General features: G+C 34.5%; 1 protein-coding gene across 1 annotated transcript; it reads right to left on the bottom strand.

Annotated features, from left to right (window-relative positions):
• Positions 1-9,191: 9,191 nt before the first annotated feature.
• Positions 9,192-9,722, bottom strand: LOC133832924 (uncharacterized). The gene has a single exon (XM_062263199.1). The coding sequence runs from the start codon at positions 9,720-9,722 to the stop codon at positions 9,192-9,194; it is 531 nt and encodes a 176-aa protein (XP_062119183.1).
• Between the last annotated feature and the right edge of the window lie 5,730 nt (positions 9,723-15,452).

Below are 15,452 nucleotides of genomic sequence, written 5' to 3'. Positions count from 1 at the left end.
ATCTTATTATATATTGTCAACAATTATTGTTTATTTTCTTGTCTGTCGTAAGAATAAGCATGTGAATTGTTTAGTAAAGAGGAACATTTAAATAATTATTTATTTAAATTTTGTGTTTTTTCCTCCAAAATTACATTAAGATCTATATAAGTAATTAATTATCCTATCGATAATAATTGTTTGGTAAGGATGCTTAATATGGTGAAGAAAATTTATTAAACATTATGAATCACAATTTATCTATCCTTTCGATAGTAAATTAATGTATTTGATTATAATGTTTAATAGATTGTTCTTACCTGTGTATGAGTTCTATTTTGTATGTTTGTCTAAGAACTCTAGCATACATAATGATCATTTGTTATTTTGCGATCATATATTGATGAGAAAAGAGCACAAATGACATGGTTTATCATAACATGTATTTAATAGTTATTGCTCTTGTTTCTCATTCAGCTGTAAGCATTCTTAGATCTCCTGCCGTCTTGACACTGAATGCAACCAACCACAAGCAGTGGATTGAAAATATCACGATGAACTTGACCTTCATGAAAATGGACTTGGCCTTGAGAATTGATGAACCATCTAAGCCTGTTGATGATGCTACTGAGAAGGTTAAGAAATCTTACGAGGACTGGGAACACTCCAATCGTTGTTGCTTGATTCTTATGAGATATCACATGGACGAATCCATTCGTGATAGTATTCCCAAGTCTGAAAATGCAAAGGATTTTCTTGCTGCCATTAAGGAAAAGTATAAGAAATTCTCAAAGAATGAGAAGAATGAACACTTGAACATGTTGCATCACACTGTTTACGATGGTTCAGGTGACATTAGGGCCCACATTGACAAGCTCATGGGCCACTATCATAAACTTAAGGCCATGGATATGGACCTTGGTGAGGATTACATGGTGTGGTTGGTGATGGAGAACATTCCATCTCAGTTTGATTCAATCAGATCAATCTACAATGCTCAGAAGGAACAATGGACTGTTGGGGAGATGTCTGCTATTATTGCCAAGGAAGAGGAGGACATGAGAAAAGGTAGGGCAAGAAGTATCTCCATGGTGACGAACCCAAACAATCCTCACAAGAGAAAGTTCACTTCCAATATCTCTGGTAACCAAAGACCTCCCAAGAAAAAGGCACTTAGTCCTAAAGGGAATGGACAGTCCAGCTCATCCTCTAATGGTCATAAGAATGAGTTTTTCAAAAGGAAGTGCAACTTTTTCCAGAATTTTGGGCACAAGAAAGCTGATTGTAGAAAGCTCAAAGCTCACCTAGAGAAGAAAGGTAATTGTCTTGTGATGGTTTGTTTAGAATCCAATATTATTGATGTGCCCTCAAATTATTGGTGGTTAGATACTGGAGCCACAATTCATGTTACGAATTCCTTGCAGGCAGTGACAAGTCGAAGAAGACCGAGTAGTCTGGAGCAGAATGTGTACATGGGAGACGATACAAAAGTCCAAATGGAATTTTTGGGGACAGTTAGATTGCAGTTGAATACAGGACATTTTTTGGAGTTACAGGATGTTGCTTACATACCCTCTTTTAGGAGGAATTTGATTTCTGTATCTATTTATGATAAGCTTGGATATAGTTTTCTTTTTGGAACTGGAAAACTCACTTTGTATCGTGACTCTCTTTTGGTTGGAAATGGAACTTTATGTGGAAATTTATATAAACTTGATTTGCATGATGTTACTCCTATTGTTTCTACTTCTCTTAATACTGTTGTTGGTTCTAAGCGTGCAAGGTTAGATGTAAAATCTTCTATGTTGTGGCACAAACGTTTAGGCCATATCTCTAAAGATAGAATGCAAAGGTTGGTGAAAGATGGGGTTTTACAAGGTCTAGATTTTTCAGATTTTACTGCCTGTGTTGATTGTATTAAAGGAAAGTTAACAGCCAATGTTAGAAAAGGTAAAACAGATAGGTGCACACGATTGTTGGAGTTGATCCATACTGATATTTGTGGGCCTTTTGTTCCGCTTGCTATGGGTGGTTATAAATACTTTATCACCTTCATTGATGACTTTTCCCGGTATGGCCATGTGTGAGCTCATTCGTGAAAAATCTGAATCTTTAGATGCGTTTAAGATTTTCAAGACGAAAGTTAAGCTTCAAAAGGGGAAGAAGATCAAGGCAGTTAATTCTGATAGAGGTGGAGAGTATTATGGACGTTATGATGAAAGTGGAAGGAACCCCGGGCCTTTCGCTAGGTACTTACAGGAATGTGGCATTGATGAAAGATATACAATGCCAGGAACACCCCAACAGAATGGAATTGCTGAAAGGAGAAATCGCACTCTTCTTGACATGGTGCGATGTATGTTGATTCATTCTAGTTTGCCAGAGTTTTTATGGGGTGAGGCATTCAAGATTGCAGCTTATATCTTGAATCAAGTGCCCAGCAAGTCTGTCCCAAAGACGCCTTATGAGCTATGGTCAAGTAAGAAACCAAGCTTGCGTCATTTTCATGTTTGGGGTTTCAAAGCAGAAGTGAGGCCCTATAATCCACAGTCTAAGAAACTTGATCCGAAGACCATTAGTGGCTATTTTGTGGGCTACACCATTGGACCAGGATTATAGAATCAGATAGGGCTGTCTATTTTGAGGATGAATTTGATTCAAGTCAAGGGTCAAGAGAAATTGTTTTCAGGGAAGAACGCATTTTTGTCCCTGTACCTGTCGCTTCCGCTCCTATTGATGACCCTGTGATTGAACAGATTCCGGTAGAAACTCATGATGAACCTCAAAATCAAGAACAAGGTGAAAATCTTGATATTGGGGATGATGAAGCTATGGTGAGAAGATCACAGAGAACCCGCAGGTTTGCTATTCCTAATGACTACCTTGTCTATTTACAGGAACATGAGTTTGATGTGGGAGACACTTTTGAGCCAGTTACCTATCAAGAAGCTATGAATAGTCCTCAATCTGTGTTGTGGATTGATGCAATGAAAGATGAGTTGAATTCTATGTCACAAAATGAAGTTTGGGAGTTGGTTGAATTACCCAAAGGTTGTAGACCCATTGGATGCAAATGGGTGTATAAGATCAAATGTGACTCGAATGGGCAAGTGGAAAGGTATAAGGCTAGGCTTGTGGCTAAAGGCTATAGCCAGAGAGAAGGTATTGTTTTCAAAGAAACCTTTTCACCTGTTTCCACCAAAGATTCGTTGCGAATCATTATGGCTATAGTTGCTCATTTTGATCTAGAACTCAATCAAATGGATGTGAGGACTGCCTTCTTGAATGGAGATTTATTTGAAGATGTTTACATGAATCAACCTATTGGTTTTGAGAAGTCTGGCAAAGAACACATGGTTTGCAAGCTCAAAAAGTCTATCTATGGGCTTAAACAAGCATCAAGGCAATGGTATCTGAAGTTCGATATGATTGTCACTGCAAATGGCTTCAAGGAGAATGTAGTAGATCAATGTATATACATGAAGGTCAGTGAGAGCAGCTTTATTTTTCTAGTATTGTATGTTGATGACATCCTGCTTGCATCTAATAATTCTGATCTGTTGTCTGAGACGAAACAACTTTTGTTTAGCCATTTTGATATGAAGGACCTTGGTGAGGCTTCCTATGTGCTTGGGATTCAGATTCTTCGGGATAGGGCTAATGGTATTCTTCGTTTGTCTCAGAAGACTTACATTGATCAGATCTTGAAAAGATTCAATATGCATGCATGTTCTCCTGGGAAGGCACCAATAGTGAAGGGTGACAAGTTCTCAAAGGCTCAATGTCCACAAAATGATAAAGAGAGAGATGAAATGAAAGTCGTTCCCTATGCATCACTGGTTGGTAGCTTGATGTATGCTCAAGTATGCACACGCCCTGATATTGCTTTTGTTGTCGGCGTGTTGGGTAGATACTTGAGTGATCCTGGTCTTAGCCGTTGGAAAGCGGCTAAGAAAGTCATGAGGTATCTTCAGGGTACAAAGGATCATATGTTGACTTACCGGCGAGCTGACACTCTTGATATAGTTGGGTTCAGTGACGCCGATTATGCAGGATGCGTGGATGATAAAAAGTCCACTTCAGGCTACATTTATATGATGGCTGGAGGAGCTGTTTCATGGAAAAGTGTCAAGCAGACACTCACAGCTTCTTCTACGATGGAGGCAGAGTATATGGCGTGTTATGAGGCTACTTGTCAAGCAATATGGCTGCAGAATTTCATTTCAGCATTGAGTGTTGTAGACTCTATTTCGAGGCCACTGAAATTGTATTGTGACAACTCTGCAGCAGTAGCTTTCTCTAAGAACACTGGGAGTACTTCTCGCTCAAAGCATATTGATATAAAGTACTATTTTGTTAAAGAGAAAGTCGTTGAGTCCCTCATTTCTATTGAGTACACGCCTACCACTAGCATGTTGGCAGACCCACTAACGAAAGGCTTACCTATATGTGTGTTTTTAGAACACGTTGCCCGAATGGGATAGTCAGGAGCCTAGCTTGTTGAGCTTAGTGGGAGTTTTGTTATTTATGTATTGAACATGCTAGTATTTTGTATGGATTGCTTATAGCTTGTGTTTTATTCTGAACATGCATAATGATAATTGAAGCAACTTCTTCTTGTTGCTATTACGTATATATGTTTATATATGTATATACTATTGTTCAACGAAGTGACAGGTACAAAAGAAGATGAATGCGCATAGTCTCAATCAATTGTGCCTCATGCATGTTTGGTTTGATAGTTAATGGTTGTTATGATATTTAAATGTCTACAGGGCCAAGTCATATGTAATATTTGTATCCTATCGGTATAATATTATGTATGATTTATTTGATTGCCATATATGTGTTAGACAATATTATGGTGGTTTGATTATATTGTCCAAGTGGGAGAATGTTAGAATTTTATATGGACTAATATAATTACAAACATAATTCCATTATCACAATCATTTTCTAGAGTGCCTACGAATAGTTAAAGACCATAATGGGATGGTTAATATTAATCTAATTGCAATTGAGGCACATGGTAGCACCCTAAAAGACTATAGGTTGGCCCATTAAACCATAGTCCACCATATCTAATAATATAAGCCCAATAGGCCCAATATACCCCTTAGGGTAAGAAGGCATACGAGACATATATATAGAACATATGTGTTGTTGGGTAAAGATAGATGTATGTGGTTTTGGTAAGGGTTGCTTTCCATAAGTTCTCTCTTGCATTTTTTTTCTAATATTGTTTTGTGTAGATCGTGAGATATTCAAGGATGAACATTGGAGACTCAATGTCAGGTATGTTTCATCTCTATATATTCAATTCAATGCTCTAAATAAAATGTGTTCCTGGATTGTTGTATGAGCATGTAATGTTGATTTGAATCTGATTTATGGATTTCATGTTCATAATATTGTTTCATAATTTATCAAAATGGTCATTTCTCTACAATTTTGAAAATGAGGACATTAGCTTATTCATGCCATTGTTTTGGGTCATTTACTATAATTTTTTTATTTTTACTTATATACATATAACTAAGGCTTATAAGAATTTTTACCCCCAAACTATGACATATATCGAATTGTGCTCCCAAAATTTTCCAGGCAGTTAAAAATTCCCCCAAACTATTTACATTGTTGTAATGAGGGATTTTTGTTAAGTTTTGTCCAATGTGGCTAACAAATGTTGACGTGGCTTTTTGGTCACTAATGTGTCATTGTTCGAGGGACAAACATCCTAATAAGTTTATAACTAACATTAATTACAAAAATCATCTAGGAAATTTTATTTATGAATAAATCTTGCCACATCATCAAAATATACTTGAATTCAAAATAATATTACCTAAAACTAAAAAAAATGGAAGTTTACCAAGTCAACATGGAAAAAGAGGCATCAATCTCGTTGCCCGAATTTTTCTGTTTTTCTAGATTTTAAAAAATAACATTTTGGTTGCTTACCAATAAGATACCAATAAATTACTGATCGCAAAAAATATATATATAAATATACGCAAGTGCACGTAATCGATTCAAGTAATATATGATAAGTAGAGTATCGTTTCCACGAAGATTGTTTTCCAATTACAAACAATTGTTCTTTTAAATTCTATTTGGCAACTAAAATTTTGATTTTTGAATTTAATTGTAAAATTTAAAATAACTTTAAACAAAAATAACTAATTAAAAGATTAAAATCACTATTAAAAAGACATAGGGTGTTAATTTCATCAATTTTTCATTCTACTAATTTTATTAATCAATTCTAGAATTCTTTCTTCCTATTCTAATAGTAGGTTAATTCTTTTTCAAGATATAAGATCTCAACCTATATGCAGGTTTTCTACATCTCTGTAATAAACTTAAACATATAGAAGGCATTAAGCATGGAAACCTAATTACGACACAAGTTATACATGTATTTTCATCCAATATGCAACCTATGTCTATATAATGATAACATATTCAATTCTCATCTTTCAAATTTTGAATCAAAATCAAGCAAATATTGATCAAGTATTGATTAGTGGTGAAAAATACACATTTATTGATTTTAATAGTCAAAATAAATTAAGTTTTAATTAATATTTTCATGGAATTAATATGATTTATTTTATAAATGAAAATATTTGATTATGATTTAATTTATTGTTATTTTGTAGGAATTAAAAGTTGTACTTTGGCACTTTGAAATGAAGAGAAAAAAAAAACAATTAAATCTGAAAAAGTGAAGAAAAAAATGGTATTTTTCTTGAAACAAATGGCCCAATCCAAAGGCCCCAGCCCATCGAAGCCAGCCCGAGCCGAGTCGCCTGACGCAAGCCGAGCCGCCTGATGCTGCCAGCCAACCGCCTGACGCCACATCAACCTCCCAACTGCCTTTTTGTCTCCCTCTTCCTTCAACCCAGCCAGCGCCCACGTGGCGCACTCCCATTGGTTCAGAATTGGCCAAAGTCTTCTCTGCAGTAGCCACCCATGAGCCCAATCTTTTAAGCACTTTGGGTCTTGCACATTGCCATTTTGAGCTTTAAAGCTCATCTTTTTTTGGTGTTTTAGAAAAATAGCATATTGACCATGCACCAAAATAACTAGGTTAATATTTATAATCATATTTGATTTTTCAAAATCATATTTTATTATTAATATTTCAGAGTTATTTTGCAAACCCCATTTTGTTGTTTAATTTCTTTTTAGTCTTTTTCTCCCTCTATAAATAGGAACCCTCATTTCACATTTTCTATGTAATTTTTAGATAGCAAAACTCTACAAAATCTTAGTCTTATTTCTCATTTTTTCTCTATAGAATTTCATGAGAATGTCTAGCATAATAGGCTAACCTTCTTATGAAGGTTAGGATGATCCTATATGCACTATGACTTTGTTTGATATTTTTGATTCACCATGTGCTTAAAGTTTATATATTTGAGTGATTTATTTTCTTTCATCTCTATTTCTTCATCTTGTTATCTTTATTTATGTTTACTAATAGTATATAGATTTTGTCAAGCACTTTCTATGTATTATCAAACTAGTGAAAATAATAGAGATAATATCTTTATCATTTTCTCCACCTCATTCATATATATTTACTTTTGCTAAATCTATATAGAATTAGTCATGCTTTTTATATATATTTTATAAATAGTAAGCGTAATATTTGTGTTAGGTTTTATGTCCAATCTTTTATTGCATTATTGTCAATGGTATAATGTCATTTTTAGATTTCTTATAAGATTTATCTCATCCTTCCATGGTAAATTATAGTAATCACTTGAATACATTTTTGTAAAATACATTTGTGCTTCAATGTTAAATCTTCCAAATGAATAGTTGGGATGTGAACTATCCATTTGTGTATTTTTTTGTGAATTAAAGATCCAAATAAATAAGTATGCATATTGGTGACTCTTGATCATTCCTACTTGTTACATATTGTTACATCACACTTTAGTCTATCTCTATTTCTAGTCTTTAAATCTCAAAAACAACAAAAATATCACTTGTTCTATTTTCTTCATATTATTTATCTCTAAACTTTATTTATTGATTAACTTTATTTCTTTCCCTCATTGTGGAATCGACCGCCCGATCTATACTACAACCACCACTTAGTGGATGCACGTTTTGGGCGTTAAACAAATTTTGGCGCCGTTGCCGGGGAGGTAATAGTGAAAAAAAAAAGATTTTCAATAAATTTTGCAAAGAGGTAAGTAATTCTATCATTTTCTTTTTGTGTATATTTCTCTAGGGATTTCTTTTTTAGATTTATCTTATTTACTCTTAAAAAACCACTATCATTAGTTTTTTTATTGTTCATTTTTAGTTAGTTTTTCATTTTTCTTTTGTCATTGTTGTGCAAAAAGAAAAAAAAAATTGTTATCCTTTCTTTTCCTTAGTTTTTTTTTTTTGTTATTTTTCTTAGTTTTATTTTGTTAGTTTTTTTTCTCTCTTTTTATTTATTATTGCTATAAAAAAATAAAAATAGAAAGCTTGTTATGTGTGTATTTAATTTGTTGTTCTCTTGTTAATTTATAGTAACTTATTTCATCTTTTTTTTTTCTTTTTGTCTCTCTCTCTTTCCTTTTATTGTAGTAAAAAAAAATACTTTAAAAAACAAATTTGGTTGCTCATGTTTTGTTAGTTTAGTTTTAATTTATTCCTTTTGTTTTTTTTATTATTTGTGTTTAGGATTTGTTACATTTTTTTTTCTTTCTATCTTACTCTTGTGTTATTTTTTTATGTGTTTGTATGATTACTTCTTTTTTTTGGTTACTTAGATAGTTTTTCCTCATCTTTCAAAAAAAAAATGTAACTTTCTTTCTTCATTTTTTTAGCCCTTTTATTTATTAGTGTTTTTCTTTTCCTATTATTTTTTAGGTTTAGTGAGCATCTTATTTCTTTTGTTTAAATAACTTTTGTTTTTCTATTGTTACATTTGTATCTTTTTCTTTTTTTTTTTTTTATTCAGAAAGAAACTTTATTGAACCAACTAACAAAATACAAGCACAAGCTCAAAAAGAGCTCAGAACAAACAGATTACAACTGAAACAACACAGAGAAGAACAAACAAATTATAACTTATCCATAGAATCAAGAAAATTCTTCTCAAGAATTCCAAGTTTCTTCCTAGTAAAACCCAGCAATCTAGCCTTTAAGCTAGCCTTAATCAGACCAAGAATCCTATTACTAGAAATAAATGCGTAATTAAAAATTCAAGAGTTACGATTCAGCCATATGAAATAGACAGTAGCAGCAAAAGCAACGACCAAGATTCGTTGGGAAAGACCTTTGGGCCGCCCATCCATCCAAGCAATCCAATCATAGAATTTTGAAGGCCAAATAGCAATTCCCAACCAATCAGCAATCTTATTCAAAACCTGCTGAGAGTACAAACAGTCAAAAAACAGATGAGCATGTGATTCCAAATCTATCTCACAAACTGGGCATAAGGGAGAATCAAGAGGGATCTGCCGAAGAATAAGATTGTCTTGGGTCAGAAGGTGACCAAGGACAGATTGCCAGAGAACAAATATGTGTTTCGGAAGAGACATGCTGCACCAAACCACTTTGGCAAACCTCACTTTACTCTGCTGAAGCAGCAACATATACAGCTTGTTCAACTGAAGCTTCCTACCTGAAACCGCAGCCTCCAAGGTACCTCTGGGCAGAAAGGATCTCAGATGCACCAACTTCCTCCAATACCAGCTCACATCAGCCATGAGGTTGTACTCCCAAAAATCCATACCTTTGAGATAGATATTATTAACTCATTTAACCCAAAGAAAATCTTGTTTGGATGATAACATCCAAACAAATTTGGCCAATAAGACTTTATTCCACTTCGGACCTTCCTTGAACCCAATGCCTCCCAAGCTTTTCGGCAAACAAACATGGTCCCAAACTGTAAAATGCAGCTTACTACGATTACCTTTCAAACCCCGGAGAAAATTTCGACAAAGCCTATCAATCTCAAGAGTGACACTTTGAGGAAGTAAGAAAATACTCGTCCAATAGGTTCTAATACCCAGTAAAACAGAATGAATGAGCTGAGCTCGACCCGCAAATGAAAGGTGACGACTAGCCCAAGAATGCAACCGAAGATGTATCTTTTTTATGATAATTCCACAGTCACCAGCTGTAGAGTCCAAGAACTTTACTTAGCTAGTTAGATAGTAGTATAATAGTAATAGTAGTAGTATTTTTATGACTGTGGACTTTGGTTCAGACCGGGATTTATTTGGACACTCATAGTAACACTTGTAGATTTTCTAAGTTTAACCTATAGTTTAAGAATATTAATTTTAACCTAAGGTCTGATTAATATGACTGATATTGGTGGTGATAAATATTATATTATAAGGTTTAGATAGACCCAATAAGAAAGTAACACTTGTCATGTGTATGTTTAATGATAATTAAGTATTTTTGAGGAATAAGTTTATTAAGAGTAATATTTGAATATCCTAGGGTCTATCAGCAGCTTTGAAAATGTTAGGGGACTTAGTCAAAGCTGTTTACTCAATTCAAATTAAGCTAAAATTGTGTAATTTCGTGTTTAAATATTCAGCATATGCCGATATATCGCAGCTATAGGGGGCGATATATCGCAGTACGGGGATACGAAAAACACGAAACTTCGCACGATTGCCTCGAGCATGCTGGCCCAGGCGATATATCGCCTCCTTCAGTGCATTTTGAAAGTTTTTGAAAATGTTCTCAATTCAAATATTTAACCTCTTGAGAAGTCCAGCATCTTTCTGAACGAGTCTTCAGCCTCTGCTGAACGATAATTCAAATATTTTTCACTTAAAAAGCCATTATTTTTATTCAAGTTAAATGAAGATCTTTTCATTCATAAACTCTATAAATAGGACCTAGTACCCAGCCATTTATTCATTCATCAAACTAAGTTCAGAGGTTGCAAGTTGCTAGGTTATTGTGAGAGTGTAAACACTTGGGTTGGGGGTTATAAGCTTGATCATTATAAGCTTACCAAACACTTGGGAAGTAAGGTTTATAGCACATTTCGGTTCAAGATTTAGATTGGTCATAGAAGCATTCAAGGTATTCCAAACTCTATCTCATTTGGTATTATTTCTCTTTAAGTTCTTGTAGTTTTCTATTCAGCACCCTAACTTTATTCTTTATTCTTGGATAGGAAATCTAAGATCTTGAACATAAGGTTTTTGGTAAGTATATTCTCAATGGTATAGTTCTTCCATTATTTTCATCTCATTCTCTTTAGTATACTCACCCTTCCATTTATGGTTTTTAGGAGTGTTCCGAAGTCCCAAAACTGTTCTCATATCCCGGTATTTTTGGTAAGGAAAATAGGATAGGATTTATGTGTTATATGATTTATATGTTTGATAAATGTTATCTTATGATTATGTGTTATGTAATATGCTATAATATGTATAATTGTAGACTTGGGCATATGACCCGTACAACTAACAAGCCCCAATAAATTATGGGCATATGACTTGCTTAGCTAGCAAGCCCCACTAATCTAATGGGCATATGACTTGTTTAGTTTATGGGACCCCAAGTAATAATGGGCATTATAGTATGTATGTGACATATGTGTTATATGTTACATTATGAGATTTATGTATATGGTTTATGTGTTAGATTTTCCTTGCTGGGCATTAGGCTCACTCCTTTTATGTTTATATGTGCAGGAAAATAACTTTGATGGCGGGAAAGGTTCTTGGTAGTTTGGGCATGTGTATTGAGGCGGAATGGAATCAAAGGGCCGAGAGTTTGATTCGAGAATGAAGTTTCTTTACTTATGGTTTTATGTGTATTTTTCCGCACTTTATTATGTAATCCCTTTTAATTACAATTATGTTATGTTTTGATTTTAAAACAATGGGATCCCATATCCTACTTTAAATTTTATGTAAGTTTAACATTTATTTTTACAAGTTTTAAATAAAGTTATGATCATTTCACTTGTAAGTTTTATTAAGGATTAGTGTCTATGGATAGTTTTCGTTAATGGTCCAAAGTCTAGAGTAGTTGGTTCATTACACCAGCCTTCCACTTGGTAGGACAGAGAGGGATACCGAGATACTTCAAAGGAAAAGACCCCTCTTCAATGTTAATACAATCCAGAATATCCTTCTTAGTTTCAACTGTCAAGCCACCAAAATAAACATGAGATTTAGCCAAATTCATAGCTAAGCCCGAAGCTCTACTAAACTGAGAAAAACCATTCTGAAGAATTTGGACAGAGTGAACATTCCCTTTACAAAACAACACAAGATCGTCAGCAAAGCAGAGACTAACCAAGTTCAGATTTTTGCACATGGGATGAAATCTAAAATCCTTATGATGCGATGCTTGAATAAGGAGTCTAAGCCTTTTTTTTCCCAATAAACGTCCCTTGAATCCTTCCATTCAACGTAAGAGAGTAGGTGGTTCCCCGCAGACACACCATAATCCAATGAATAAACTTACTAGGAAAATAGAACGCTTTCAAAAGGTTCTCTAAGAACAGTCAGTCAATAGTATCATAACTTTACTCAAATCAATCTTCAAAACACACCAAGGAGAAATATTCCTACGATTGTAACCTTTAATAAGATCCTGAAATATGAAGATATTATGAGCCAAAGAACGATTCTAAACAAAAGCACCCTGATTTTGGTTAATTAAAACTGGTAACACCCTAGCCAATCTCATACAAATCATTTTCAAGATACACTTATAAAGAGTATTATAGTAAGCAATTGGCCTAAAACCCACTGCCTTAGAAGGATTCTCCACTTTGGGAATGAGAGAAAGAGTAGTATTATTTATCTCAATAGGCAGCTTACCTTTTTCAAAGAACCCCAAAATAGCATTCGAAATTTCATCTCCAATATCCTTCTATAAGAACTTATAGAAACCAGCATTAAAACTATTCAGACCTGGACTTTTAACAGAGTTGATATGAAACAAATCAACTTTCACATCTTTCTTTGTGAAAGGCTTTAACAGACCCAGCTGCTGGTCCAAATTTAAGACAACACCATTAACAAAACAATTCTGCTGAATATCAGTGGAAGTCGAGCTAGAACTGCCCATAATGCTTCTAAAATGATGAATAAAGTGACTAACAACATCCTCAAAATTATCATGAATCTGACCAAGATCATCAATAAATGAAGTGATCCTGTTAGCAACTCTTCTCTGCTTCAAACACGCATGGAAATAGGCTGAATTTTCGTCGCCAAAGCGAAGCCAAGTAATTTTGCTCTTTTGCCTAATGAAACTATCATAAATCCTGGAATGAATAGACAGTATAACACTAGCAGTTCGAACAAAATCTTGGAGGGTCTCTGAATGAGGATTTTGCTGAAGTGAAAGTTGAGCCTGCTGAAACTGTTCCTTAGCAGCTGAAAAATTAATCGTCACATCTCTAATCACCTCTTTATTGAACTTACGCAACACATGCTTAAGTCTATCCAGTTTCCTCAGAATACATAATAAACCTTGAGCATGTAAAGGTTTATACCAGCTACTCAACACAACACTTCTGAAGTCCTTATGCTCGGTCCACATGTTATAAAATCTGAAAGGTTTCACCCCCAACAACTCAGTAACAAAAAATTTAATAAGACAATAGCAGTGATTAGAAATTAAATCCCAATTAGTTAAAACTTCAGAATGAGGGAACATGTCCATCCAAGCTTCATTCTTAAAAACTCTGTCTAACATAGAGAAAATTCTGGCCCCAGCCTCCTGATTATTAGTCCAAGTGTAGCGATAACCAATGGATCACATCTCATCCGCCAAACCAAGAGTTCTCCACGGTTGAGCATCAGGCATATCAAACTCAGTAATAGTACGCCCCCCAATTCGATCATCATAGTCAAACATCGCATTGAAGTCGCCAGCCATAGGCCACGACTTCACAGGGAACACCAAAGAAGCTAAATCCTGCCATAATACTTGCCTTTCCTCAATCGAAATTTTACCATAGACAAAGGTCATACAAACAGCCTGATTGCTATCCCTAAAATTCACTTGGCTATGAATAAACTGCAGACTGACTTGAAGAATATTTATAGAAACAAACCCAGGATGCCAAACCAGCAACAATCTACCCTCACAGACCGAGCTGGTATAGTACTCCCAACCAATAAAAACATTCTTCATAAACTCCTCAACTTTATTACCTCGAAGCTTTGTTTCAAAAAAAGCTCCTAGGCCAACCTTATTGCAATGACAAAAAGATAAAAGGGAGCTTTGTTTATTCTTATTGTTCAAGCTCCTAACATTCCAACTAAGAATAGACTTACCCTCCATTGAGTATGTTGGTAGAAGTCAATCCCAATTTTGTTACCTCCACTGCTTGATCTTGTAGCACTTTGAAAGAATTCAACAATGTAGATTTCTCTGTAGCAACAACTGGTTTCTTGTCCCCAAACCGTTTAGGAGTTGTCCATTTTGTATCCTTGTCAATTTGAGAGTTATAGCCCTGTTTAGACATATGTCCCTGCATCTCCTCAATATCAAAACCATCTTTCTTAACTGTAAGAACAATATCATAATTGGTAAGCTCTTTTGTTCCAGACTTATTAGTGGATTCTACTACAGCAATTGGAATTTCATCCGAGTTTACAGGCCCTTGCATCACTTCTTTTTTCCGCCAAACACCTGCCTGATTCCTCTTGCAAAAGGAAACAGAATGGCAGCCCACTCAATGCTCCTGTTGTATCTTTCTTTTTCATTATTAGTCTTTTTTAGGTTTTAAATCTTAAAAAAATCATAAAATACAAAAATAAAATAATAATAATAATAATACAAAGCTTGTTTTGTCAACATAAGCAATTTTTGCTTAAAGGCCAATTTGAGTGAAGTTTCATCCATGTTTACTAAGTAACAGTTCTAGTACGTATTGGATGTAAGAGGACCGTTTTTATGAATTGTGACCCCTCCACAATTAACTATGAACCTCGAGGAGCTCTAGATAAAGTGTGAGTCTTAAGTGGGACCATTCTAAAAACCTCATATCGACCTGGAAACAAGTAAAACAAAAAAAAAATAACAAAATAATAACAAAATAACAAAATTAAAAATCATAAAAACAAAATTAAAAAAAAAATAATGATGTAGAGAAGAAACATTTCAAGCTGTATTTTCCAATGTATTATCCTTCAGTTAGAAACAATCGTAATTCTAGTGCTACTGAGGGTACTAGCCGTTTTAGGAGTGCATACAAACTTAGTGTAAGAGAATACCGAGAACTTGAGGTCTTAGAAACTAAGTTTGAAAGAAAAAGTTACGAGGTTCCCGAGCTAGATTATGATGAACGTTATTGTAACTTTGCAAGAGTCGACCATAGGAATCATAATTCTAGTTGGACCAACCCCGTAGATTTTAGTTGGAAGCCTGAGTACAACTACCATGCACCGCCTCACATGAATTTTGAGCAAAATTTTCCTAACTTCGCACATGCACCTCCATATAATGTCTGCACTAAT

This window comes from Humulus lupulus, chromosome 4 (genome assembly GCF_963169125.1).
Source record: "Humulus lupulus chromosome 4, drHumLupu1.1, whole genome shotgun sequence".
In the NCBI taxonomy this organism is placed as follows: Eukaryota; Viridiplantae; Streptophyta; class Magnoliopsida; order Rosales; family Cannabaceae; genus Humulus; species Humulus lupulus.
This window is presented reverse-complemented; position numbering and strand designations above follow the sequence as displayed.

Coding starts and splice junctions, on each gene's coding strand:
- LOC133832924 (XM_062263199.1), bottom strand. CDS start 9,722: ATGGATTTTTGGGAGTACAACCTCATGGCTGATGTGAGCTGGTATTGG.